Source organism: Microtus pennsylvanicus, chromosome 8, assembly GCF_037038515.1.
Source record: "Microtus pennsylvanicus isolate mMicPen1 chromosome 8, mMicPen1.hap1, whole genome shotgun sequence".
In the NCBI taxonomy this organism is placed as follows: domain Eukaryota; kingdom Metazoa; phylum Chordata; class Mammalia; order Rodentia; family Cricetidae; genus Microtus; species Microtus pennsylvanicus.
In genome coordinates this window covers 36,065,247-36,092,365 of record NC_134586.1, presented here as the reverse complement: position 1 = coordinate 36,092,365, position 27,119 = coordinate 36,065,247, and the positions used below count along the sequence as shown (strand labels likewise).

Here is a 27,119-nt window from a genome sequence, read left to right as displayed (position 1 = left end):
TCTGTCGTTTAGAAGGAATATTGTAAAAGAAAAATGAAAGGACATTTAACTTGAAATGCAGTTTTCAAGAAAGTTCTGTTAGTATTTAAACTTGGGACCCTGTGTCACACTCCCTTGAGGTGAAACACAGATATCACTGCATTATGGCATTCTGTAATCTACTCTCCAATACACCACTTTACATGCATTCTTCTTGTTTCCTCTTGCTGTGACAAAATACTGTGACAAAAACACTTAAGTCAAAAAGTGCTTATTATATCTGACAATTTCCTGTTATAGTCCGTCCTAGTGGGCAACCCCCAGCAGTAACAATTTGAGAGCTGATCGTATTCCATCTGTATTCAGAAGAAAGCAATAGATACATACATGCTGGTGCACAGCTTTCTTCTTCCATTTCATTTAGTTAGGGCCCAGCCAATAAAACAGTGGCACCCACATTCACCTCAAGTCATGCAATCAAGATATTAAGCCACAATGATGACCATAGGCTAATCTAATCTAGAATATTTCTCACCAAGATTTTCTTTGAAAGTGAGTTTCTATTGTGTCAAGTTGACAATTCAAAAATGAAGTATGGGAAGAGTGAGAATATGAGCAAAGAGGTCAAGACCAAGATGGGGTGCCCAAAAAACAGTTTACCTGAGCTAATGGGAGCTCACCAACTCCAGCCGGACAGGGAAGGAACCAGCATAGGACCAAACTAGATCCTCTGAATGTGGGTGGCAATTGTATGGCTGGGGCAGACTGCGGGGTCACTAGCAGTAGCACCAGTATTTATCCCTACTGCTTGTATTGACTTTTTGGAACTCATTCTCTTTGGAGGGATACCCTGCTCGGCCTAGATATATATAAGGAGGGCATTGGAGCTCCCCAAAGCAATGTTTCTTACCCTCTCTGAGAATGGATGAGGGGTGTGATGTGGAGGGACTGAGAGGAGAAGATGAAGCGGAACTGGGATTGGTATGTGAAATGAAAATGACTGATTGTTTTCTGTTTCAAAAAAAAATAAAATAAAAGCTATGCTTCACATTATTTCTCTTGCATTTAGTCCTCTGCCTCCCACTCTTAAACCCTACACTGACAAGCTCGGATATGAATGTTCACCATGGTCCCTACCATCAACACACTGTGTCCCCATTGAGTATATTTCCCTCGAAGGTTTTATCTTTTCCCTTAGTGCTAAGTGCCATAGACTTTTGTCTGGCTTGGGAAACTACAGCTTCAGACCTAAAGTATTTTCCATTGTGCTTCAGCGATCATCTCAAGATCAGGGATTCAAAAATCACCCCATTTCCTATTTTTAATAATTCACTCTAGCACTTCTTGAATCAACATCTGGGTCCCCCAAATAATTGAACAGCCACATTTTAATGTATCTTTCCCCTTTCAAGCCCCCATTTTCACTCTGTTCCTGTCAATATTTCTGTGACTCAGCTTGCTTCACTTGTAGCATCATCAGCTGCTGCTGAGGTTGAAAGGGTGATCAGGACCATGAGCTCCATCTTTATATGCACAGGAATGGGATAAAATCTAATCTTTAAGTCCTGGACCTGTGCTATATGTATCTCTTTTAACTTATCTATAATATATAGAAATATTATTAGCATCTACTTTGCAGCTATCAGAATGCATTATCTCAGACAACGGAAGTGAGTGGTCTGACATTTTGAAAGCTCAGTGTGTGTTTCCATCTGTTGAGACATCTTTCTTAACCTTGAGCATATGATAAACGTAAGGGGAAATATGCTTTCTGATAGAATCATAACATACTGATCTATGACTAGGCATAACACTTTTATAATATGGTAAATGTCACACAAAACAATAAAAATTAGTTTTCTATAATCATGTCACTCAACAGATATGAAGTCCCCTCCCAGTGCTACAAGTGCACTTTCTCCCAGTACTCCTAGGATCATTCTTTCATAAGTTGTCATATACTCATTCCCTAAATAGCAACAATAGTCATAACTAACTAATATGTTGCTGGCAAGAATTATAAAATACTGCAGTTTATAATTTTATTACAGTGTACTCATTTAAAACACTTTCAGTAAACATTGGTCAGAATGGCCATTATTGTGGTTATTTGTATTTTCTTACCTACTCCCAAAGAGTGAATGTGTCTCAGTGACATGGAATATGTACCCTGCTTTCAGAATCTCTCTAACATAATTTTAATTAATCCCTGCTGTAATGAACTACTCTATCAAGCTATTTTCTGGTTATTTACAAGACATGCTTGAAATTTGTATGACAAAGAGGCCACCTGTGCTGACTGCAAAGGAAATGTGTTTCCTCTGGATTATACCACTGGCCTGGGTAGTAGTCACAGGTACAGCCTGTGCCTGTGCCTGTCATTACACTTTTGTCTGGCATCTGTATGCTCCACAGAGGGAAAGGAAGTTATCAGTAGTGCTGTAGACTGAACAATAATTCCCATAGTTTGTTTTGAGAAATGTGACATCTGAGGCAAGAACTTATTATTGAATATTGCCATATTGTTTGAGCACCAAAGACATTCCATTGCTCGCTGAAGTACAGAGAGCAAAACAGGTCTCAAGAATTCCTACTTCTTCTGTGACGGAAATTTTAATTGGCTTGAACTTGTGAAAGTCTTTTGCAGGAAAGCAGCGTTTGACTTTCTTAGCAATAGACTTTGAATACACTGATAATATCAATTTTGAATTGTCCTCCATTGACCAGGCCTCAAATCCTATCAAGAAAACAATTCGTTATTCCCATAAACACTCTTTCAGGCATTATACTAGTGGGCACATCTGCCTGATAGGTTAATATTGTATAATGCAGGATCCAGTAATGGGTAGACTGGAAGTGCCTTTTTTCCCCAGCTGCCTTGCAGCATGAAGAATACTATACAACAGAGGGAGAGTGTCTTGGTCAGTTCAAGATTGACTTTTTTTATGTTGTGCAACTGAAGTGTTTGATCTTCAGTATTAGAGTCTTATCATCTAGTTAGACTGGGCCACTAAGAGCAATGATAATAGCCTGTGTTGCTTTGGGGACCCCTGGGAACTCCTTGACCAACATTTCTTATATTGAATGATCATATATTTATGACCAGTGCTACCAGGAGTGTTTGGCTTTCCTTCAAGTGTTCCTTTTTAGATATGCATGTGACAAGTCCTCCTTTAAAAATGTTATTGTTAGTTCTCCTCCCTCAACTTTTAGGCCTTGGGAGAATCTGTGATCAGAAAGAAAATGAAACATAATTTTGGATAAACTGCCTGGGTTGTTATAGATGTTTGATTATATAAGTTTAGACATTCAGCTTACAAAAAAGCTTCTGGCTGCTGAGACATTTTTAGAGCGGAGTACAAAATGAAGATGGTAACCAGGCAACATGGTTCTTGTACTGTTATTAAAAATAAAATGTGTAGTTTTACCATGTAGAATTTTTCTCTGGCCTTTGATGTGTTGTTTTTTTCTCTTGCAAAGATAGGCATATCTTATATGCTCAAATAATCAATAATTTTCTATTTATAATTTATTATCTTGTTGATTTATATTTGCTAGAAAATTTTCACAGATAAACTAATTTAATATGATTCTTAAAAATGTGTCTAAATATTTAGCATAAAATTATATAAGTCTTCACACAAGCTATCACACACAAAAAAAATCAATTCTTGGTCATTAAGATAAAATCTGCCTTGAACAAACATGTATATTTTCCAAACAACAATATCTTACTGATTACAATTTTAGCAAAATTTTAATATAGTCAGTAACATTTTAAAGACCTTATATCAAAATACAACTACAATGACAAGCCTTTATCGTCCATGTACATTACTTGATATCATAATCATGATATATAATACATATATGTGCAATAAGGATCATATGTTCAAATTAGAAGATTTTGTCTTCTGTATCTCTGGTAGACTTTTGCAGGTCTTCCAGGACTATATATAAATGATGCTTGAGTGGCTAAAATTGTAGAATCTTCTAGAGTATTGGATTGTTAAATCTGCCTGTGTACCTACACCACCTGGGAAGTAAAAGGCTCATACATTTGAACCACCAGCAGGTGCTCAAATTTAGTTGATATGGTTTAGAGCCAAAGCATAGGTGAATTCTTTTTACAAATTTCACGTATTATCCAAGGGCCTATGCAGGGACATGAACTGCTATTCTAGACAAAGACGTCCTGCACATACCTAGTGCTTATTTGTAGGTTGTTGAAAGACTGTCCTCAGAGAGGTATCCACAGGCCTCAGATCTTGGTTAACATGTCTCTAAATATCTGCAGGCCACTCTTTGTATAAGGCAGATCATGTTTCAGGGGTACTCTATGAGGCTACATACATAGTTGTTTATAACATTATCTAGCTCATTTTTTTTGGGGGGGGGGTGAAGCTCCAGTCTAGAAACTTATAGTCAGATTATTCTTTCTGGATATTTAACAAAGAATAGCAGCCAGCAACGAATGGGTGTTCAAGTTCCAGAGACAGAAGGGAGAAAAAACGGTAGATGCCTGATTCATTTTTATTATTATTTTAAAGTGTGTGTGTGTATGTGTGTGTGCATGTATGCACACGTGTTAGAGGTGTGGGCGTGTACACATGAGCACAAGAATCGGTAAAGGAAAGACTCCTCTTCTGACACTCATGGATTTGCATGTTTTAGGCAGTCATGCAATTCATTATGGATGTTGAGATTTTAGCATACAAGAGCAATATGTGCTCTTAACTACTGAACCATCTCCCCAGCTCCCAAATCTTCATTCTTTAAGACTGCCATTGATTATTTTATATAAAAGAAGCTTAATTTAGTCCTCTTGTCAATCTTGTTGTTGGCTGGAGTGTTAAAATGGGACATCCAATCTTGCAATTTTGTATGAGAAAGTTCAGCTTTGAGTTGCAAGTGTACCCCAGAAAACTCTGTCCTCATCTCCTGCCAGGAATCCACTAATGGTCCAGCAAACACAATTATAAATTACTCTGAGCTCTGTTGAGCCCTATAAGGAATAAAAATCATCCTAAATTACAATAATTCAGAAATACTACTAATTAAAAAAGACTGTTCCTTGTTTTCTAAAAGACAGTCATGATCACTGATAACACCTACATCATGAAGCTAGTGTACAAAATATACTAGTTGAAAATACCATAATCTTTGTCTTATGATTTTTGAAGAGTTGGTAACAGGCTAAAGTTCACGAGAACAGAAAAGGGTGTGATTACAAATATATGCCCAATAAAAGCATTTATACTGAGACTCTAGAAATATTAAGTTATCTTGAGTGTATCACTATTAATTAAGTTTCATATTTGAGTATCACACTTGTAAATAGTAGGTTTATAACAACAGTTTCTAAGAAACATACATTCTTACCAAGGATAGCTCATCTATTCTTGTATTAAATTTAGTTTCCTAAAGACTTAAATTGCAAAGGAGGTAGAGACTATACTGGTAACACTGATTTTCAGGATTTATTATTCATCTCTGCTTCTGCTATGCTAGTGGAAAGAAATTATATGAATATTCTTAATATGCACACTTCATATATAGTAATAAATTATTAATAGATTATATCTGTAAAATGTTTGCATAGAAACCAAAATTACCTTGTCTAGAGGATGACCATTCTACAAAGGTTGAATATTTGTAGGCTATGATATGGAATTTACAAGTAATATTATGAAAGTATACCCATACACAGCCCTACCTACCTTTCTCTTATATCCATATGCGCAATTTCATCACATAAAGAATCAATAAATACACAGGTAAAGACTAAAGAAATAAAATTGTATCATTTGTGACAATATGAATTAGACATCATTGTGTTAGAGTAAGCAAACTAGTGATTTCAGTCATGCATGTATTATTCAAGACTTACATTTTTGTTAATTGAAACTAGAATGATGATCACCTCACCAGACACTAGGAATGGGGATAGTTTTTGGAATAATGTTAATATCTTAACTCTCTCTGCCTCATCTATAAACATTTCCCATAATATTGTTTGTACTTTGTGACATAATTTCCATCACAATAATTCTTGTTTGCTCAAAAATAATGTCTACTTGCCACCAGTCTCATCAGAAGATATAGTCAAAGAATTTCAAGGTAGATCTGTATAGTTTCATCCCATGAGGTTGTCCAAAGCGATTTACAGTTCTTTAACTTAATTTACTTCAGTCAAACTTTACAGAAATGCAATTAGCAAGGCCTATCTTAGTTCGGTGCAGGCTATGACCTCTAGGCCTGAAAATCAAGACATGACTATGCAGGCAGGCATGGGTGGAAGCAAGAAGGAAGGCATGGCAATAAAACTCTACATGGTACTCAAGTCAAATGTGCAGGACACCTCGACATACACCAGTTCCTACAGCCATGGGATTGGTTAACAGTCATCCTTTTAAGACAGCTCCCAAATCACTGACTGTCATTCACAGTTGTCTACTTGGGGTTTTCTAATATATCTTCTTGACTGTTAGATGATTGTGAGAAAGGCTTTGTTTCCCTACAGATGGGAAAGACTACCTTATTCTCTAGTATGTTATATTCCCATAGCAACCTCAGTCTTTTTGTTCTGTTTTGGATGTGTGGTCTCATTTCTTCTGTACCAGATACTCTCCAATTTTATCACAGGAAATTTAGAATCACTTTACCATGGCATTTTCCATATGGTTAGTTCTCTTCTTCTTCCTATCTCTCCTCTCACCTGCAAGGAATCATGCACATTTTCTCTTTTTTTTTCTCAGAACATTATGACCTGATATAAGATTCCCCTCTATATGCTCTGAATATGTTTTATTACCATTGGTTAATAAATAAGCTTCTGTAGCCTATAACAGGGCAGAATGAAGCCAGACAAGAAATCTAAACAGAGATATATAGAGAAAGTAGGCAGATTCAAATAGTAGCCATGTAGCTGCCAAAGGAGACAGGTGCCAGAAGCTTAGTAGGCCACAGCTTCATGCTGATACATAAATTAATAGAAATGAGTTAATTTAAGATATAAGAGTTAGATAGAAATATCCTTAAGCCATCAACCAAACTGTGTTGTAATTAATATAGTTTTGTGTGATTATTTTGGTCTGGGTGATTGGAAAATGATTGAGTGGTCTCCACTTGTAATGACCCTTGTATATTTTCCCATAAGACCTGTAAAGTAACTGATTTTGTGTTATTTGTTTGTGTAGCTATTTCATCTCTGGATTTCTACTCCATCTTCTGAAGAATTGTTATCTAAGTATATAAATACATATGACTTTTCTGTGTTAATATATCTTAATGCTCAGCATAAGCATTCTGAAGGAAGAGAGATGCACCTTCTGATGGTATAATGCCCATATCCATTCTATAAATAGAAGATGCTAGATTGGTCTTTGATTTTTTCAGGGAATCTGAGTTTGATTGTCAACCCCACATGACAGTTCAGATCTTGTTTACTGTGAGGAGCAGTGTGTTCTTTAAGCATTAGCAAAGGCTTCTTGAGCTGGAAACAGGATAGTAAGAAAAGCTAAAAGACCTTGCCCTTAGTGTATAAAGTTTGAATTTCTGATTCTGCTCTCCCCTTTGACTGTTGAGGATGTTTCTCTGACTGTAATATACTCCTAAGTTGAAAATCAAGTGTCATAGTTACAGATGTATTAGATGGCATGTAAAGACTCCTTCTGCTCTGTGACCTGCTAACGACATCCTGATAGTATTTTTCATATCTGCATCTAGTAAGGCCTTCCTTGCCTTTTGGTTAGAAGGTCCATCTCCTAATCATACTCCCCAAGAAGAATCATGCCTCTATTAAGATTCCAGGTGACACCTGAGGATCATCTCCTTATTTCAAAGAGAACTAGAACATTTTGTAATACCTGTTGATGCTTTGTTCCTACTCCCTCTTGGGTAGAATTAACTTCCAAAATGATGGCAGCTCTGCTGAACATGTACCAGTGGGACACTGTTTCAGACTATCCTAGAATGAAACTTAGCAAATGAAATTCATCTGCTCAACCAAAGGAACAAGTTCACACTAAGAATTCCATCTGCTTTATGTAAAAGAATGATAATTTTCCTTTATCAAAACTTTGATTATGTTTCCTTTGAATCAAAACTGTGGGAGCAGGTGCCTTGGGTTATATTTTAAAACTCTGGCAAAGTTCTTAATTGTACTGATACATGTTCAGATAATTTTTCCTTCTGAAATTGAATACAGATGGGTAGAGATTTATTTCAGACACACAAGTGTGAGGAGGGAGATGAAAAATACAGGAACCTGGTTATTAGTTAAATTAATGTCTGATTCTCTCCCTAAGTTTCTGGCCCACCTGGGTCACTGAACATCTTATATGAAGTATCCTATTTCTCAAGAAAGATAGGTAGAATGTTCAGGTTTCTGAAACTGTAATATAGACTATGGGTAGGGACTTAAATGGATAAGCAGAGGTGAGACTTTGCCCTACTTTGATATCAGAAATGCCTTATCTGTTAGTAAAAAGCACCACAAAGTACACCTTACTGAAAGGGCTACCAATTGTGTTCTCAAACACTGTTAATATCTAATTGCCAGAAGATACTTTTCAAACCTTGAAGATATGACATCTGGTTAGTTTCCTTCTTTCTGAATGGAAATAAACTAAAAAGAATCCATTTATCTTCTCCCATGACCTGATAAAAGGTAGAAATAGGTTGTCAGGTCCTGTAAGAAATCTGATTCAGACAAGCAAAAGCAAGGCATCAAAAAGAGCCCCAGTGGATGATACCATTTTATCTATGCATCTGTCCTTTTTTGTTTGTGTAAGAAGACCTGTTTTCTGAACCTGGATACCCCATCACTGTCAGATCACAAAACCCGGTACTAAATTGGTTGATTTCCCCATTATATTATCTTCTCACATACAAAATAGTTTATCTTCTGCTTTTGGAACTACCACTTTTCCTGTGATACTAATTCTTTCATAACTGGGCATCTTCTAGGGAATAAAAGAGAAAATGGCATAGTGTGTGGATAACAGCAAATTCCATAGGTCTTTTCTGGATCTTTGGTTTGTATGGAAACGTCCAGAAGATGAAAGAGAAAATGAAAACCCAGTTTCCCCTTTTCTCCATTTCCCTGATCATCTGTCCAAGTGATTATGACACTCATCAAAACATAAGCCTGCTTTCTAGCATTGTGACATATGTAAATGAAATTAGGCACCCTTACTATCAAATTCTTCTGAATTATTCATTTCTTATTTTGAAATAATAATTTCACTTTCTAAGCAGAGTAATACCCACTGCTTAGAGTTAATGTGACACCTTAAGAGTAAACGTATGTAAAATACTTTCTGCTTTTGTCACTGTAACCATTGACACAATTTTTATGACACACAGAGAAGCTGAATAATTTAAGTATGTGGTAGTAGTTTCCCCTTCTCCTATAATTCTTGACCTTAAACTTTCTAAGTTTCTGTATTCTTCCTCTGGCCACTCACTGGTGGCACTGTGGAGAGGGACAAAAGGAGATAGTGTCATGTTCATTTCTGCAAATAGACAAAAGGAAGATCAGCAATGCAAAGTGTGGACTTCCTATGCTTCCATGACATAGTGACATTAGTAGACCTGGCATTCAAGCCTAGTACAGGTGATAGTCTGAATCTGTTCTTTCATTTCTTTTGAATTTTGATCCTCTTGAGACCTCAAAGCTTCATTGTAGTGGTTGAAATTACCCATTCCAGAAGCAGAAGCTATAGAATTGTATAGTACTAGGACTCTTGAGTCTCTGTTAGTATGGATTTGAAATGAATAGCACCAAAATGACATACTTATTTACCTGTGGCCGCTCTGAAATCAATTTTATTTCCTCTTTGACTGGGAAGCCAATTCTATGATGGGACAATAGCAAAAGAAGAAGGTCTTGATATGTTACTCACTCACCAGTAGCTGAAATAGCCAAGAATGTAGACTAGAGCTTAACAGTTGTCCTTGAGCATGTTACAATCTTTTATAAGCTTGTGTTTTCTCATGTACCAAGTGAGAATAATGATATTATCACACATCCAGGTCTATAGTAAGCACTGAAACCATAAGTTATTATTTGAAAAAGACAAAATTAGTATACTGTGTATTTATGAACAGGTTCAGGAAGGTACCCAGTTGGAGGGTACAACCCACTATGACACAGAAATCACAGAAGCAGATATTTGAGGAGGCAGCTGGGCATAGTGCATCCACAGAAACACAGAGCAATGAATGCAAGTATTGAGCTCGATTTTTTCTTTTTATTCTGTCAAGAACCTTTTTGACTAAGGTTTCTGTCCCATCCGGTCCCACAGCCATTCAGTCCCAAAGAAACACAAAGAGTCCTGCATTAATTATAAGCTGGTTGGCCCATTAGCTCAGGTTTCTTATTAACTCTTATAATTTACAGTAACCCATAATTCTTGTCTGTGTTAACCATGTGGCTTGGTACCTTTGGTCAGTGAGGCATTCTCAACTTGCTTCCTCTGTGTCTGGGTGATGGCTGCAGACAATTCCTGTTCTGATTGCCCTGCTTATACTTCCTGCCTGGCTACTGGCCAATCAGCATTTTATTAAACCAGTACAAATGATAAAACTTTACAGGGTATGACACCATTGTCTCACAGCAGAACCCCAGTCCATGAAATAATTCTTCCCACAGTTAAGATCTGTCCTCCTACCTCAGCTAATCTCCACTGCCCAGAGACTTTTCAACTATATGAGTCAAGACCCTTAAAATGACAGTTAATCATCAGAGGGGAAAGACATTTGTCTCTGGCTTAGTTCACTAGAAATGTAAAGTCTCTCTCTCTCTCTCTCTCTCTCTCTCTCTCTCTCTCTCTCCCTCAATATATATATATATATATATATATATATATATATTCCTAAGTTTTTCAGTAAGCCTCACAACATAGTGCTTGTAGATTGTAGAATATACCTTTTTGTTATTGACTAAATTAGAAAACTTCCTTTAGCTCATACACACACATATATGTCTGCATGTGTATTGATCTTCATGCATCTATTATAATGATAGACATAAATAAATAAATCTAGTCTACAGCCTATCACTGGTCCCTTTGGTTTCTTTAATTTATTCTCAATATGGTAGCAGTGATCTCTATGAATTCTGACCTTCTCATTTAACTCTGTTTAGGGTTTGACGCTTACTTCACATCCCGCACACTTGAAAATAACCGGAGAAATGTATGGTTTGCTGAATACTGGGAAGAAAACTTTAACTGCAAGTTGACAATTAGTGGGTCCAAAAAAGAAGACACAGATCGCAAGTGCACAGGTAATTTCATTCCCATTGTCCTCCTCCTGTGACTTTACATGGCCAGCGTTGAGATGTCTGCATTGCTGACAGAAGGAAGCCTGGCTGGAGACAAATTGAAAAAGTAAATTGAATTTTACCATATTTTTCAAAAAATAGATGAGGAGCATAACTCTTGCAGGTCAAGGGAAATAGAGACAAGAATGTATCCTTTTTTTACCTGTCCATATCACTGTAATTGGCATTCCCATTGAAACGTGGGACCTTGCTCCTTCAAATACTCCTGCAAATAAACATTTGTTCATGTTTTCTAGCCAGGAGAACAAAGTCATTTTCACAAAAACAAAAGCCCCTAAGACATCCCAAAGCAGAAACAGTGGCAACTGTTATCATCTATAGTATATCTGATCAAGTTTTCAGAATGCTTGAGTTTATAATAATGAACATTCTTAATGGTTTTCACTTAATGCATAAGTGAAAAAGTCATTTGCTATTTGATTTATGCTTAAAATATTCACTGCCTCTCGTAGAAATCTTTTGTGAATTTCTTGCCAATAAAAATGTGTTTGTAAACAGATAAAGAGGGAAGAAGACTTTAGTGCATTTAGTCATTTTGAGACATTTATTAAGTAACCTCCTTTCTGCTGAGCAGTATTCTAGGCAGTCTTAACCTCTGCTTATATGAGGCTTAGAATGTAGTACTGAAGTAGGTGAAGGGTCATTGACATTGCTCCAGTGAATTTGTCATATAAAACCAGAAGGTGTGAGTTTGGATTACAGGGACATATAACAAAAGAATTTCAGTTGTGTTGAAGGCATAAGCTTTTTTTCCAAAGACTTCCCTGAGAGAATAATGCTTGAATCAGCATCTGTAAATAGATTAGACAACAACCAATTGGTAAAAGACAAAACTGGGTGAAAAGTCACTGATAACAAATAACATGACATAGTTCTGTAGCAAGAGGATTTTTGCAACTCTGAGGATACAATTAAATGCCCAATGGTTAATAAGCTACCTTTGAGGAGAATATATGTTGAGGGAGAATAAATGAGTAACTGTCAAAAGAAGAGCAAATACTCTTCTGTTCAATTGAATTTGTTATTGATTTGTGTTTAATTTCATATCTGATCTTTAACTTGTGCACTGAATAGCTGTGAAAGGTCAAGTAGAGCCTTCCTCTACTCTCCAGTCAAACTCAACATTTGGAGTAGTGACTTTCAGGTATCCCAGCACCCTACAGCGTGTACTCAATATGATCACGCATACTGAGGGCAAGGACAGAGGGAAAAGCACAGGCACTGAAGTCCTTCCCATACATGTATGAGTACCAAAGTTCAATTGCCAGAACTCATGTTATGGAAAAAACAAAGCTATGGTGACATGCACTTGAATCCCAGCCCTGGAGAGGCAGAGACAATATCTTCAGGTTCATTGACCAGCCATCCTAACCTAACAGTTGAACCCCAGGCCTTTGAGAGGCTCTGTCTCAAAATATAAGGAGGACTGTGACTAAGGGGGAATAAAACCTAAGGTTGTCCTGTGTCCTTTACATGTACAAAAACAAAGAAGCACACACAAACTCACACAGACACATGTACACACTATCTCTTTCTCATATATCATGTTGAAATCACCTCAGATATGATTCTTACTTAGTTTTTCGTTGCAATCTAACTCTATATATTTTAATCACTTTAATGTTGTAGATTAACCTGTTCATTAAGTAACTATTAATTAGGTAGAATACATGGTACATAGTACTTAAGATACCGTGAAAGATTTGAAAATACATAAGAGTTCACTTTATCACAAGGAGGTTTCTGTGAAAAAGAAGATATATGGTAAAGAGACAAGAATAAAAATATTGCTGAAAAAATCAATAGGACACATATGTTGGAGGCATCATGGTTAACTAGAATGCCATAGTAATCACATTCTCTGTTCAGAACACAATATATAGCAGCACAGTGTTCTCAGAAACATGGTCTTTGTATAGCTGAAGAAAAGGTGAATAAAATTGATTCAATGTTGACTAGACCTAGGTGACACAGAGCTTTCAAGTGGAAACTGAAGAAATTAGTTTGACATCTGGATAATTTGTCTGTAAGACAGAGAACACTCAAGTGTACGACAGTATGCAGATGATGGATGGCAGTTTTCAGAGTGTCGCTGACATCCAGCGTTCTGTAGAATGGCTGGAGGTGGACTGGATTGTCAAAATGGAACTTAGCCATGTTCCTGTCTGAGTTCAAGACTTGTCCTTTTGCATGCTCTAACCCTGAATTCTCTCTGGATAACCCCATCGCAGAGCTGAGTACAGAGAATAATAGCATTATACATCCATCCATCCACACACAGACACACACAAACACACAGTGTATGTATGTATGTATGTATGTATGTATGTATGGCCAATCTACCCCAGAAATGGGAAATCTATTCTGTCTTTCCATAATATTCTTTGCAGAGTCACATTTATTAAATTATAGATGACCTAAAATTATTCTCCTATTCTCTCTTCATACATTCTTTTTATTAGGCAATGATTTCTCTGGGGAAAACTGATTACGTACTATTTCTAAAATTATAATTATATATAAAATCATAATTATGCACAAATTGAGTTTATTAGAATGGCTAACTCAATAGAGGCTAAGTAATCTAAGAGTGAACTCCTGCACCAGAATCTGGTACGTAGCAGGGTACCTCAGCAGTCCCAGTCTGGGGATGTGGAAAGCCGGGAACCATCCAGGAGAGTTGTTAGTGTTCAGATTATGTGGAAGTTCAAACATGCTGGAATCTAAGGTCCATCAAGGATGGCAGCTGCAGCAGTAGCAGCAACAATGGTGACAGCAGCAACAGCAGGAGCAGCAACAGCAGCATCAACAGCAACAGCAGCATCAACAGCAACAGCAGAAGCAGCAACAGCAGCATCAACAGCAGCAGCATCATAGAAGCCTTCACTCAGAAAGAAACAATAGCAGATAGCACTGCTTTTTCTTTTAGCCTCCTTCTATCTGCTCAGCTCCTTGGAAGGTGCCGAAAAGGTGATGGTGGGTCTCCCCCGTTAGCAAATTCCTGGAAATCATCCTCAACGACACATCAGAAGCATATGCCCTAGTAAATTCCAGAATCTACCTGTAATATTGACAATCAAGGTGAATCATCACACCTTTCTTTAAACTATCCCTGATAGTAAGATAGTCCTTTGAATGATAGCAAATACTGTTACTATTAAGTTTATTCTTCAAGCCTATAGATATAAATATACAAGATATGCCTGATGCCTTTAGTAGTTTGTGATTTTTTTTCTTTCCTACCCTTTTCTTTTCTAAGCCTGGCTGAGCTCTTATGCTGCTTTGGTAGTGTTTACAAAACACTTTTTAAAATATCTTGACATTTAGATACACCTCAATTTTGGAAGTAGAAAGTGGTAGGAGAAGTTATGCTGATTGATAGTCTAGAAAAAAAAAACAGGTTAGGGGGAAGTCCTTAAAGCTGTGATAACAAACCAAATTTAATCAAGATGTGGAAGAGGCATTGGTGGGCTTTAGCATGTGGAAGATGGAATGAAAGCTGCCAAATGCTAAGTTTTGAGACAGTAAAAAGAATGAATATGTCAGAAGGAAGCAGCCATAAGAGGAACCATAGAACTATCAGTGTTACACTGTAAACAGAGAGCCTGAAGACAGTGGGTATTTCTGCTGGAGGACTGCGAAAGCAAAACAAAAAATTCAGCCTCCTTAATCCCTTCCTGTGACTGTGCTCTGATGACAAATTGACTCATCTAAAATTATGAAAGTGAACAAGCTTAAAATAGTATTCCTTTTACTTGTACTGTATAGCCTCTCAAACCATAAGAAGTTATGTTTCTATATTAGTTCTTGGCAAACCAACATGGAATCTGTCATCTTGTGTACTTTAGTAATGAATAGTAAGACCCATAGTATATGAAGAAAACAGATTGCTTTCCTAATGCTGTATCAAAAGCTTCCAGGTCACATAAAAGTAAAAGGGCTTTGAAAGGAAATATAATTATCAAATTTTTTTTAAGAAATAGAGAATAATCTTTGTCCCTGAAGAATTTGTAGGGATTCTGGGGTACAGACATTCTTAAAGCTAATATCCTGAGAAAATACCTAACCACCTGTTCCATAAATTACTAACATCCATTTGACATATCTGTATGACAAGCAATATTTATTCATTGCTCTATATCTTTACAATAGTCCAAAGCTCTTGTATACTCATTCATAATATTTCTAACTCCAAAATCTATCTTTCTCTGACCATTGCTTGAAATTATTTCCTTTGCTACAAGTCAAACATCGGTAGCAAGTGATTTTGTACATCAGTAGACATCCTGGAAGGGAATGTATGCTAAACAGCCTAAGTTTTCATAGATGAGATCCCATATGATAGGACTCAATGTCATTTGTGATATTTCATACTAAGGATACATCATTAAATGAAAACCATATTAGAGTCAAATACTAGGAAATAGAATCTACTAGACAGTTTGACAAGGATCACATGTATTAATCAGTAGGAAAAGCATATGGACTTTGTTTATTAGTTGTACATGTGGTTCCTGATTCTAATCCCACCAACTGAGCTTGTTCCTCTTGAATACGTTAGTACCGCTAACATAGAGATCTGGTCCAAGTCTGATCATGCTGAGGATGATGGTTCTTTGGGAATGCTAAGGAGAGAAGGAAAATAAAATGATGTACAAGGAAACAAGCAATGGTAATCTCCAATTGGAGAAATGGTTGTGCCCATACAGTTAATAGTTTTAGAATCAATGAGCTAGGGTCTGACGTCAAGGCCTATCTATGAGTTTACCCATAAAAGCTTGGACAATATCGCTTAACTTTTCAAAGTCATTCTTCACGCATGAAATGAGGTAGTAAGCAAGGCTTCTGAAGCTGTGGTGGGGATTAAATTACATAGTTGAAATGTTAAATTTGAAGTGACATTAGCACATGGTCCTAATTCAGTATGGCTAACAATTACTCACCATTCTGGCTGAATGCAATTGCCTGTATAGAATTCACAGTTAACCTATTTATGTGAGTTCTGAAGAAGAGAAGGTCTAATGGAAAATAAAACCACAAATGTGAATAAATATAAAGATATAGACGACAACATTTCATGGGGTGCACATTACATGATGCAGTAATGATGTGCGAAAGTATTTTCAGACAGGAATGCAGCCATGCTAAGCTCTGAGGGAACAGAAGACTCAATGACAAAGGAAATCCAACATCATAGTAGAGTGTGTATGCAGACACTGCCTGACACTGAACTAGCCAGACTCCTTCTTTTCCTGATTTTCTCCCCTTTTAACCAAGAAGTGGGATATTTTCAAGGTCTCCCTCAAATGGACCCTGCCCATTCAGTACAAGGTTCGGGAATCTGAATGTGTTTGCCTGTGGCAGCCATAAAATGCTATCCATCTGTTTATTCTGGGGGCTCATACAGAACATTTGTCTCACTAACATTACTGCTCTGACAGGTGCCATTTGTGCACACTGATTCATCAGCGTTACCTTCTCACCGAAAGGAAGCAACTCAGCATTTAGGAATCCATCACCCTGTGAAAGGCCAATTTGACTGTCAGAGATTTGTTTTCCTTTGGATATAACAAAGGATAAATAAGTGGAAAGAACCTTCTCTCCACACCCTATAGCGACTTGTTTACTTCGTTGCTTGTGTTTTCTAGTCTCACAGTAAAAAATTCAGTTTGACTGTCTCTTTAATGTTTCAAGGAAACTTTTTGAAGTCATTTGACAAAACACAATAAAAACACATTTTTCTCCTCCCTGATACCTTCACTAGACACTTGATATAGATAAACTATGAGTTAGTCTTTAAGTTCATGTATTTTAGGATTGTATGTTAATGTGACTCTTTGATATATTTTAATCGCTTGACTCATCTCTAAGCAATAGTTTGGTTGAAAGTCTATTTGTTGCTGTTACTTAAATCTTCTACCTATCTACCTTCTACTTCAGTGAAAACTGGAAGCATGTTAGATTGTTTTGATTTTTGTATTTGTTTATTTACTTAATGGAAAATATTAAGAAGTAAATATCTTTGACCCTCACATAAATATTAAGACATAATTTTCTATTTGGTGTAGCATTTTACAGCAATTGCTTGGATGACTGCCTGTGTGGTTTTGACAGACAGGGTGGCAGTTGTCTTAGCATTCCATTACTCTCTAAATCGAAATGCAATGAACGTCACATGAGAAATCCTCAACAGTCTTAGAAAAATCGCTAAGTCCTTGTGAAAACATGGAATACTGAGAAAGCATTATGTGTATACATAAAAGATGAATATGTCTCTAGACTGGATTCCCACAAATACTAAATATCCAGAATCATAATTTAGTTTTGCATTAAGTCATATTATACACTATGGCAATTCTTTGGTTGGACGAAATGCACGTATACATGTGTTAGATATTTGTAGAAACAAAACAGCACTGGTGCATACCTTCCTCAAAGACTCTCCTCCTAATTTTTTTGAGACAGGGTCACTCAGTGAGCCTTGCATGCGCTGATGGGCTTCACCATCTGTAGTTAACTCAGAGGATTTCTTTGTCTCTGCCTCCCTGTGACCCCACCTATTTTTTTCCCACCTAAATGTTGGAGATCTGAATTCAGGTCTTCATGCTTGCAGCAGTCACTGCCTACTGAGCTATCTCCCCAGCCTGTTTCCTGTGCTAATTGTATACCTTTTATTTTCATCCATTTATATATTAAGATATATTTCCTTATATTATTTTAATGATAATAAAGTTTTTTAAAGGAGTTTAAGAAAAAATATCAATTAAAGGGAACTTATCTAAATCTCTGTCCCTCTAAAGAACTCAAGATTCAAAGATTGAGGATGAATTCTGCTCCTCAGAGAGGTCAAATAGTAAGTGACTCACTTTCTCTCCTCATATCTCTCTCAAAGTTGTGCGGCTTTTGTCTTTCCTTAAAAACCTTCTCCACCAGGCTCCTCCCTACCACTTACTGTCAGCTAGTTGTTGATTCACCTTCCTGACTGAAGGTGAATTTTATTTAATCAAACACATATTTGCATCATTAAACAAATATTGCAGAGCATAAACAAAAGTAATACACCTTAAAATTATATTCTACAACAATCAATTAACCTCTGCTGTAGTAGCATATTACCAGCTGTACCCTTGGTCAGGCATTTCACGGATGGATCAGAGAGAAAAGGAGCTGACATAAATGCAGTCGTTCATGAGATCTTACTAACTATCACTGAGCATCAGCGATGAGTCTCTATCAATGATCATGGGTGCATGAAATACAACTTTGGATTCCTTTCCATACATTGCTTTTTCTTCTCATATCTTAATTTCAGTGCTCCATAGGAAAAAATAGCTCAAGGTGGAGCTAGGTGTCTTTGGTTATATGCAAATAGATAGTTATAAATGGATTCTCAAAGAGTAAATAATTTCTGCTTTCTTCAACCAGTACCAAACAGCCTGAAAAGGGTTCATTGTAGAGTGTCATTTTGATTCATGTTGCTGCCTCCAAATTCCTTTGACCACATTTTACTTCAAAGCATCCAGAGGTACTGTATTTAATTCTGTGTAGAATCCAGCAGTGAATGGACTCTTTGCTAAAACTATAGGAGCAAAGGACCCTCCAACCAAAACTGTTTTTGTTGGTGCTAGGAAACACAATTACTTGAGATAAATTATGCTTTTTTCATAAACTTTAGCATGCAATGTCTTTAAATACAGGAATTACAGCTTCTTCCATATTTGGAAAGTCTATCAGGCTAGGGTGTTAATGAAAAGGAATTCTTGATCTAGGGGATTAATGTCCATGAATCTCAAAGCAACAGTCTGTAAACAAAGCGCCTCTTATGAGCATCCTAAGAGTTATAAATTGGATACTTTGAGTCATTTTTGTAGTCATAAGAAAGGGCTATTGAATGACTTACCAAGTGTCATTAAACTAGTTGGAATGGAATATAGCCTTTCTCAGGAAGAGTTTCTAATAATAGAGGTTGTCATCTACCCCCTTCCTGTCCTCAGGGAGAAATATGGACACTAAAAGCATTTTAGGATTTTACAGTCTATGCAACATCATATGCATTTTATAGAGAATAAAGCTGTGCTCACAAGGTAAATATAAATATCAACCAACATAAAACCCCAGATACAAACTTGTTAGAGCTGCTTTTAACATTGTCAGCCTCTTTGCAGGAACAGGCAATCCCTGGAGGCGATCAGATACTCAGAGGGCTTTGGATCTCCTGGTCCTCAGAGGTTACTTACAGAAGTTTGGGTGAGGTATTGCTTACAGGGTCATGGCCATTGTGTTTCTCCTTACTTATCTGACCTTAGGGAAGAAGGAAACCTCTGAAGCTAGTCAATTTCAGAAACTTCCTGAGAGTTGTATTAATTATTTGAGTCCTAAGAAATCTCCTGCCAGACTTTCTCCCTCTTGGATGCAAATCTCAATTCAGAGAAACTGCTAAATAACACTAAACTCTGAGCTTAAAGAAACCAGACACTAACATCTCCTGACTCTCCCCAGCTTCAATCATATCTTCAATCCCAAGTAACTATATGGTTTAAAGAGGCAAGTATTCAATTATTGTAAGAGACCTTATTTTCCAAGCTGTAAAGTAAATCTGCCTGGCATGAAAGATTTCACTACAATGGCTAAGATAGGAAGAGGAAAAGAGAAAGAAATGAAGTGGTATTGGTACTTTGCACATCTTCCTTTAACTCCAGTTTCTGAAAAGGGTTAGGTGCTAGAGACTTACAGTGTTAGCCTATCACTCAGTGACTGACTAACAAGCAAATGTGACCAAGGGGGAATAAATGGCTGTCTCCGAAACACAGTTATCACCTCTCTGATAGAGATAGATTGCAATGCCATCAGTTCCAGCAGTGTGCTCCGCAACTGCCCGCCCCTTGACGCAGCCCTGAGGATGGTTTGCTCTTCAATGTTGTCTGATTTCGATGCCACTCTGTGTGTTTTTTCTACTGAACAAACCTGGCTCTCTCATGGTGTGCTGAGGCTTTTGGTCATGGTTTGTCATTTCTAGGTAGATGCATGCCCAAAATCCAGTGGAAAACTTACAGTATTAGCAAGGACTGAAGCTCCAGGAAACTCACAGTAGCCTAATGGAAGTTATAATGAAAACATATATACTTTTTAAAAAAATTGACAGCATGAATACCCCAAGCTGGTTTTTTAATTTGCTAAATAATTCAGGTTGGATTCACTTGCAATCACCTTCCTTCCCAAGAAATGCCATTACAGGTGTGGGCCACCAATACAGTTCAATGTACTTTTTAATAGTTTTTCATGTAACCTTACATATCATAAATAGTCTACCTATTGTCCTTATATATCATAAGCACTTTACCTATTTTTAGTTTATTTGATTTTTGGATAAAGTCCTATGCTTTGATTTTTCACGACTTGCAGACTTTCCACTTTGCTACTAGTTAGTGAGTTTTTATAAAACACATTGAAAAATTACTTAAGACCTCATCCCTCTTCTGTCCAGGGGACAGATTTCTTGTGCTCAGTTTTAGAACCTGAAATTAAATAAAGAATGAGGATTCTGAAGCCCAGACATCTCACAACAAGTTTGGTTCCTGCCTGATACCAGTCATGAAACATGAAGCAAGTGGTTTTGCATTTCCATGATTATCTGCTCATTGGTAACACACTCTGATAATGTTAATTGTCTGACCAGATTTCACTTTGATTTGTACTTTGAGGAGAAACCCTGAGTGAATTAAATTGTGTAAAGTGCTAAATGCAATGCCAAAGAGACAGGAGGCTTTGATAAGTGTTAGCAAAATGTACATTATCCATTTGTATCGTTACCAATTCAAGGAGGATAAACAGCTTTTGGACAATTGAAATATATCACCACGTTTGCTTTCAGAAGCACTGCACTAATCTATTTGGCTGCTGGCAAAGCAACTAAAATGTTACCTCTGTTTTGATTTGTGTTGCTTGGAAAACTTGCAAGATTGAATATTTTTTGCCTTATGCTTGGGTACTGATTTATCTTTTATGAGCTGCACTTTAGAGTCTTTACATTGTTTTAATATCCCTCGAGTCACTTGATCATCCCTAAAACTCAGAAGAGTTAGCAGAGCTGGCAATATTTACAGTCTACTAAAGAGAGAGAAAAGCAAAGTTCTTGCTGTCTTTCCCCCAAAGTTGTCCGCATCTGGCAAAGCCAGGACTTGAACCAAAATGTTGCTTTCAAGGAACTGGCATCTCCTGGCTTGAAAGGGTCCTTATATTATTTTTAAAACAAGGCATAAATATTGCCCAACTTTTGCCTATAATAAATCAAGCCCTTAGGAGGATAAAATCCAAACATCTTCTAAGTTGCTTTCTTTCACTTATTTCAAGCTCGTAAAATAAGCTGTATAGTTTAACTATTTCCTTAAAAGATTTATTATGCAGCAAAAATTTGGGTAGAATTTATAACTTGGAGGTAGTTTTGCTGCTATAATTATTATTGAGCGATTAAAGGCAATGTAGTTACAAATAAGCAATGTAATTTCTGAGCATCATTAAGACAGTAACCTGTCATGTCATAGATGATAGTACTCCTTCTGGTAAAATGCATGCTGAGAAATTTCACCTGGGAGATGAATCATAGGCAAAACTACTATATCCAATATAGTTGGCTAAGTGTACCTGAAAAAAAAATGTCTAATATCAGCATTCACCAAAAGTACAAGTTAAGGTGTGTGAAATTTTACTGCATGTGGATAAAATTAAGAGGATCAATACTTCTAAATGTTGGAGAGGAAAAATAAAAACAACTCTCTTGTTTATGCGTACTAGAGTGAAAAAAAATAAAGGTAGATTCATGACTGAACATGGGCATCAATGAAGGAGAGACAAAAGGATAAGTTCATAGGCATTGGCTACTAACAAGAATATCTTGTGGAACATCTCAGAAATGAGACATCTCTGAATGCTATCTGTTAGGAAGACCACCACAGTGTAAGACATGGACTCTTCTGCATCTCTTTGTCTTGCAGGCAAAGACATTAAATATCTTTGTAAACAAAGAAAGTTGGTGGTGTTGGAAAATTTACTAATGATTGAGTTTACCCACACATTATATTGCTATGTTCCTTAAGTAGAGCAATAGAAAAATGTTCTGAGCCTTTAGAACCCCTGAAATTAGAATGACTCATTTATACATATATTAGGGCTAAGTGGGAAGTAATTTAAGTTTTGGATTATAATGGCATACCTAAGTTGTCAGAAATGTCATGGTGCATGTGTGTTTGTCTCTGTGTGTATGTGTCTATGAGTTTCTGTGTGTGTGTGTGTGTCAGAGAGAGAGAGAGAGAGAGTATGTGTGTGTGTTTGTTTGTGTGTGTGTGTGTGTGTGTGTGTGTGTGTGTGTGTGTGTGTGTGTGCTGCAGAATCTTGACTTTAAGAAGTGCTAGGTAAAATATCATTTGTAGTTAACAAACAGTCGAAGTAGAGATAACTAGAACTTCTGGCCTTGATCAAAGTAGATTAATGAAAAAGATCTCACATGTCATGGGTAGAGACACTACTATATTTTCTCTCTCTCTTCATCTGAAATCATAGTCACCTGAACTGAGTTTGCCATCTTAGCCATCCATTATCCAGAAGACTGTAAGCATTTTTTTCTGTTAATTTGCATATGATATTTGTTCATCTCCTCTCCAGTTCCTCAAAGCATTCATTCATTTTCTCCTATTTCACCAAGCACACATGGATGGCCTGTTTGCTACATTATGAGTCCTGGTTCTGACCCTGAGCTGGCACTCAAGACTCAGTCTTATCTCAGGGTACTTTAGTGGGATGTCTATGCACTTTTCCTTTTTCTTGGTGATGATAGCCATTAGAACTATTCACAGACCTAAAGTGGAACTGAATTATGGCTTTTGATTGTATTTGTTTTAAAGTATGCTCTCATCAAACAGGTAGTAAACATATCCTTTCTAACTTTGAATTTGCCTATGCCTTCTTTATGTATCTGGAGGGTAAAATATGTCTATGTGATGACATTCTATAAAGCACTTAGCTCACTTAGAGGAAGTGAGTATAGACTGAAATAGTCCAATGTTCTTGCCCACATATACAGAATCAACTGTATATGTATCCTCAGTGAGATACCTGGAAAGTAAAACCACTCATTACTGTTTATAAACTCAAATTGTAGAGGTAGAAACCATGCATTTCAAGAAGGCTGTTGTTAGATTGCTGAGAGGCAATAGAAACTGCAGTCTAGTTGCATCTCTGCCCCTTGTCTAGTTGGATGGCATACACATCCAAGTGTCCTTTAAATTTAAATACCTTCATCTGCTCTACTACCTGATCACCCACCCAGTCACTCTTTGCTCCCTTGTGTTAATCTTCTTGTTTGTTCCCTGCTGCTCAGCCCCAAAATAACCACACAGAAAGTATATTAATTAAATCACTACTTGGCCCATTAGCTCTAGCTTCTAATTGGCTAACTCTTACATCTTAATTTAACCCATTTCTAGTAATCTGTGTATCACCAAGAGGTTGTAGCTTACCTGGAAAAGTTCCAGCGACTGTCCCAGTGGGGCTACGTGGCTTCTCCCTAGCTCTACCTCCTTTCTCCCAGCATTCTATTTAGTTTTCCCCACCTAGCTCTACTCTGACCTAACAACAGGCCAAGGAAGTTTCTTTATTCATCAGTGGTGTTCACAGCATACAGAGGGGAATCTCACATCACTCCCTGGTCCTGTTCTCATTTTCTTCTCTCTCCTGCAGCTTTTCTTTCTCCTTTTACATCTCATTTTCTCCCTTCTCCTTCTATTCTTTTTTCCTTCACAATCATTTTTATTTCAATTTACATGAAATCTTTTTATAAACCACAGATATAATCCTGGACTGAATCACAGTGCATGTATCCATTGGCTAATCTCAACAGCTGTCCTTATGTGAGAAATGTATTTTCAAATATATTAGTAACTCTTGTATTACCAAACTGCAGTGAGTAAAAAGCAAGATTATACACACGGTTTTGATTTTAAATTACTTAGTTGCTTATCTTTAAGATGAATATTCCCTTAATGATGCATAGTTCTTGAGATTGGAGAGATGGTTCAACATTTAAGAGCACTTGCTTCCAAAATCGTGAGGACTAGAGTTCAAATTTTATCACTGATGTAAAGAACCATTAAGTTTTCCTTGTAAATGCCTGTAACACCATATCCAAGAGAAGACAGAGGCATGTACTTTTATAGCTTCTGAACCCTGTGAGCATGAAGAAACACTGCATCAGCACAGGAACAGAGAGAGTAATAAGAGACTATTCACTCTATACATGTCTTCACACAGACTATGACACAGATGCACACAGTCATAGACAAAGAACCAAAAACTGAGCCTTTCTTTGCCCCATCCTCACTTGCTTTTCTTTCTTTTCTTCCTTCCTTTCCCCTTATAAATCTGCCTTCTCTTTTTTTCTGTTTCCTCTTCATTCTTACTTTTCTGTCCCTTTACTTTTCTGTCCTTTCCTCTCTACTACACTATCACCCCCTCTTCTTTCTTTCTCTTTCTTTCTCAGATTGTTCACCTAGCTGTATTAGCTGTATGTTGCATTTCCTGTTATATAAAACAAGAAAACTGTTCAAATAAATCAAACAGCATTTTAATTTTGTGTATTATGATTAGAAGAGAGAGTAATCCTGTCTGGGAGAAAAAATGTTCTAGATTTACAAAAAAGAAAACAAAGTAGCATTATTCTTTCTAGTAGTTGAAGTAAGAGTTTTATATTCATATATATTTACATATAGATTATATTTTATATATATATGTATATATACAAATACATACACACATCCTATTTACAACACTATTTCCTGAATTAAGAAGCATGCTCCATGATTCTTCCAACAGGGTCTCACTACATAACACAGGCTGATCTTGAAGTCAAAGTTCCCCTGCACTCGCCTTACTAGTGCTGAGATTATAAACACTCACTATTGTGCCACGTTCCTCAGAACACATTTTTACTTCATTTTAAATTTAGTGTTTCATAAGGAATTCTAGTATTTGTTTTAAAAAAAGACTCAAAGCACATAAACAAGAAAACTGGGTTTTATACGGCAGAAGCATCATCTCCATGAAGACTTTAAACTCAATCTTAACCTTAACAAATCACAAGAAACATACACACAAGCACGTTTGGTTCTGTTGAATAACAAAGTGTAAAGTGTATTTCATGTTAGTTTCATAGCAAACTTTGTAGTTATCTTTTCTAATCTGTTGCTCTTACCTTACCTCCAAAAGATTGTTTTTGGTCACGAAACCCTGTGTTTACTCTCTTAGAAGACCTTTGACTTCTTAGGGGTCTATGAATCTTGCTGTTGAAGCGTATGTCTTTTCTAGCCCCCTCCATCCACATACTTATGAGTACTGTATCTAAGCCCTGCTCATCAACCATGCTATGTTTATGTTTATTCAATATATGTATTTTAATTTGGACACTACTGAAAATTAATAAATAAATTTCAAATTGAAACAATTGTAAGAAAGTAAAATGAAGCAGTCTTCAAGGGGGGCATTCTAGGTGGGATCATGGCAGAAAGTGAGATGATTTGACTTCCCGGCTTCTCTTGCTTGCTGGAGTTCTCTACTCATCAGAAGCAGCCTGATCGCTGCTATGGCTGTAGAAAATTGCCATGATCTCTTTTCAGCTGCCATCAAATTGTATTCATAAGAATTGGAGGATGAATTCATAGGACGTCTCTTCTCTTTCCTCTTTTTTTTTTGTTTTTCTTCTACTAGAAATTTGTGAGTTATTTTTGGTGTTTATATACCCACAAGAAAATCAGGGATGACACAATGCTGGTTTCCAAAATTATTCATTTCTTTCTACAGGAAACTCTATGAACCATTCAAAAAATCAGAGAATGAAAATGAAAATCATGGCTAGGGACTGATAATAGTTCAAACAGAAGAGTATTTGCCAAGCATTCAGGAAGCCCTAGGTTTGAGCATCCCACAAACCAGGTATGATATATAATTGTTACCCAAACACGCAATAGATGAAGTCAAAGAGGTCAGAAACGCAAGGTCATCCTTAGTTACAGAGACCCTTCAATGATATCCTGTGCTAAAGACTAAGTCTCAAACCTACACTTATATATCATGGCTATTATAAAATTTGAAGATAAATTATGACATAGAACTGAATTAGAACATGAAAGTGAATGGGAGGAAGCCCCCAGGTTGTTCTCTTTTCTATGTATTAAAGAGCAATTCTTTCACTATACATGAAGCAAAATAACAGTAAGTCAGGTAATGGCCATCAACAGAGAAAATGACCATTCTTTCCTTAGTGTCTTATGGGGGTCAAATGCCATGAATAGCTCTCTCCACACAGGCTAGGCATAGATAGTCAGCAACAAACTCACATTGCTTGTGATGCAGTAACCCACTGTGAACCCATCAGTATTTCCCCATGTCTCTCATCCAATTTATCTCTCACTCATCCTCACCTACAAAGAGAGATATACCAATGCAGTCTACCTTTGGGGCTCAATTCTGACATCCTCACATTCCTTGTTTTATGTGTATATAATAGAAAGACCTTGGATTGATTTTTATCCTGCATATTCTCTATGTGTAGTCATCATAAAAGTTTTCACTGAAGTAAATGTTTGTAAAATTAAATCTTTTTGTCATTGATATTCCTCTTCAAAAGAGAAAGGCGATCTCTTGAGGAAAAGAAGTATAAGTCAGCACCTACTTATTTATTTTTAAATTGTGCAAGCTCCTTATGATCCCTACAGGATTGCCACAGTATTTTCTACTCTCTGCA

At 36.8% G+C, this 27,119-nt stretch overlaps 1 protein-coding gene across 3 annotated transcripts in view; it reads left to right on the top strand.

Moving 5' to 3' along the window:
* Nucleotides 1-27,119, top strand: part of Grm7 (glutamate metabotropic receptor 7) — an 888,724-nt gene that overhangs the window by 551,325 nt on the left and 310,280 nt on the right. For all 3 annotated transcript variants that reach the window (XM_075983271.1, XM_075983273.1, XM_075983272.1), the window contains exon 5: nucleotides 11,132-11,272. In XM_075983271.1, coding sequence (XP_075839386.1) covers nucleotides 11,132-11,272 — 141 coding nt within the window. The remainder of the gene's footprint in view (nucleotides 1-11,131; nucleotides 11,273-27,119) is intronic.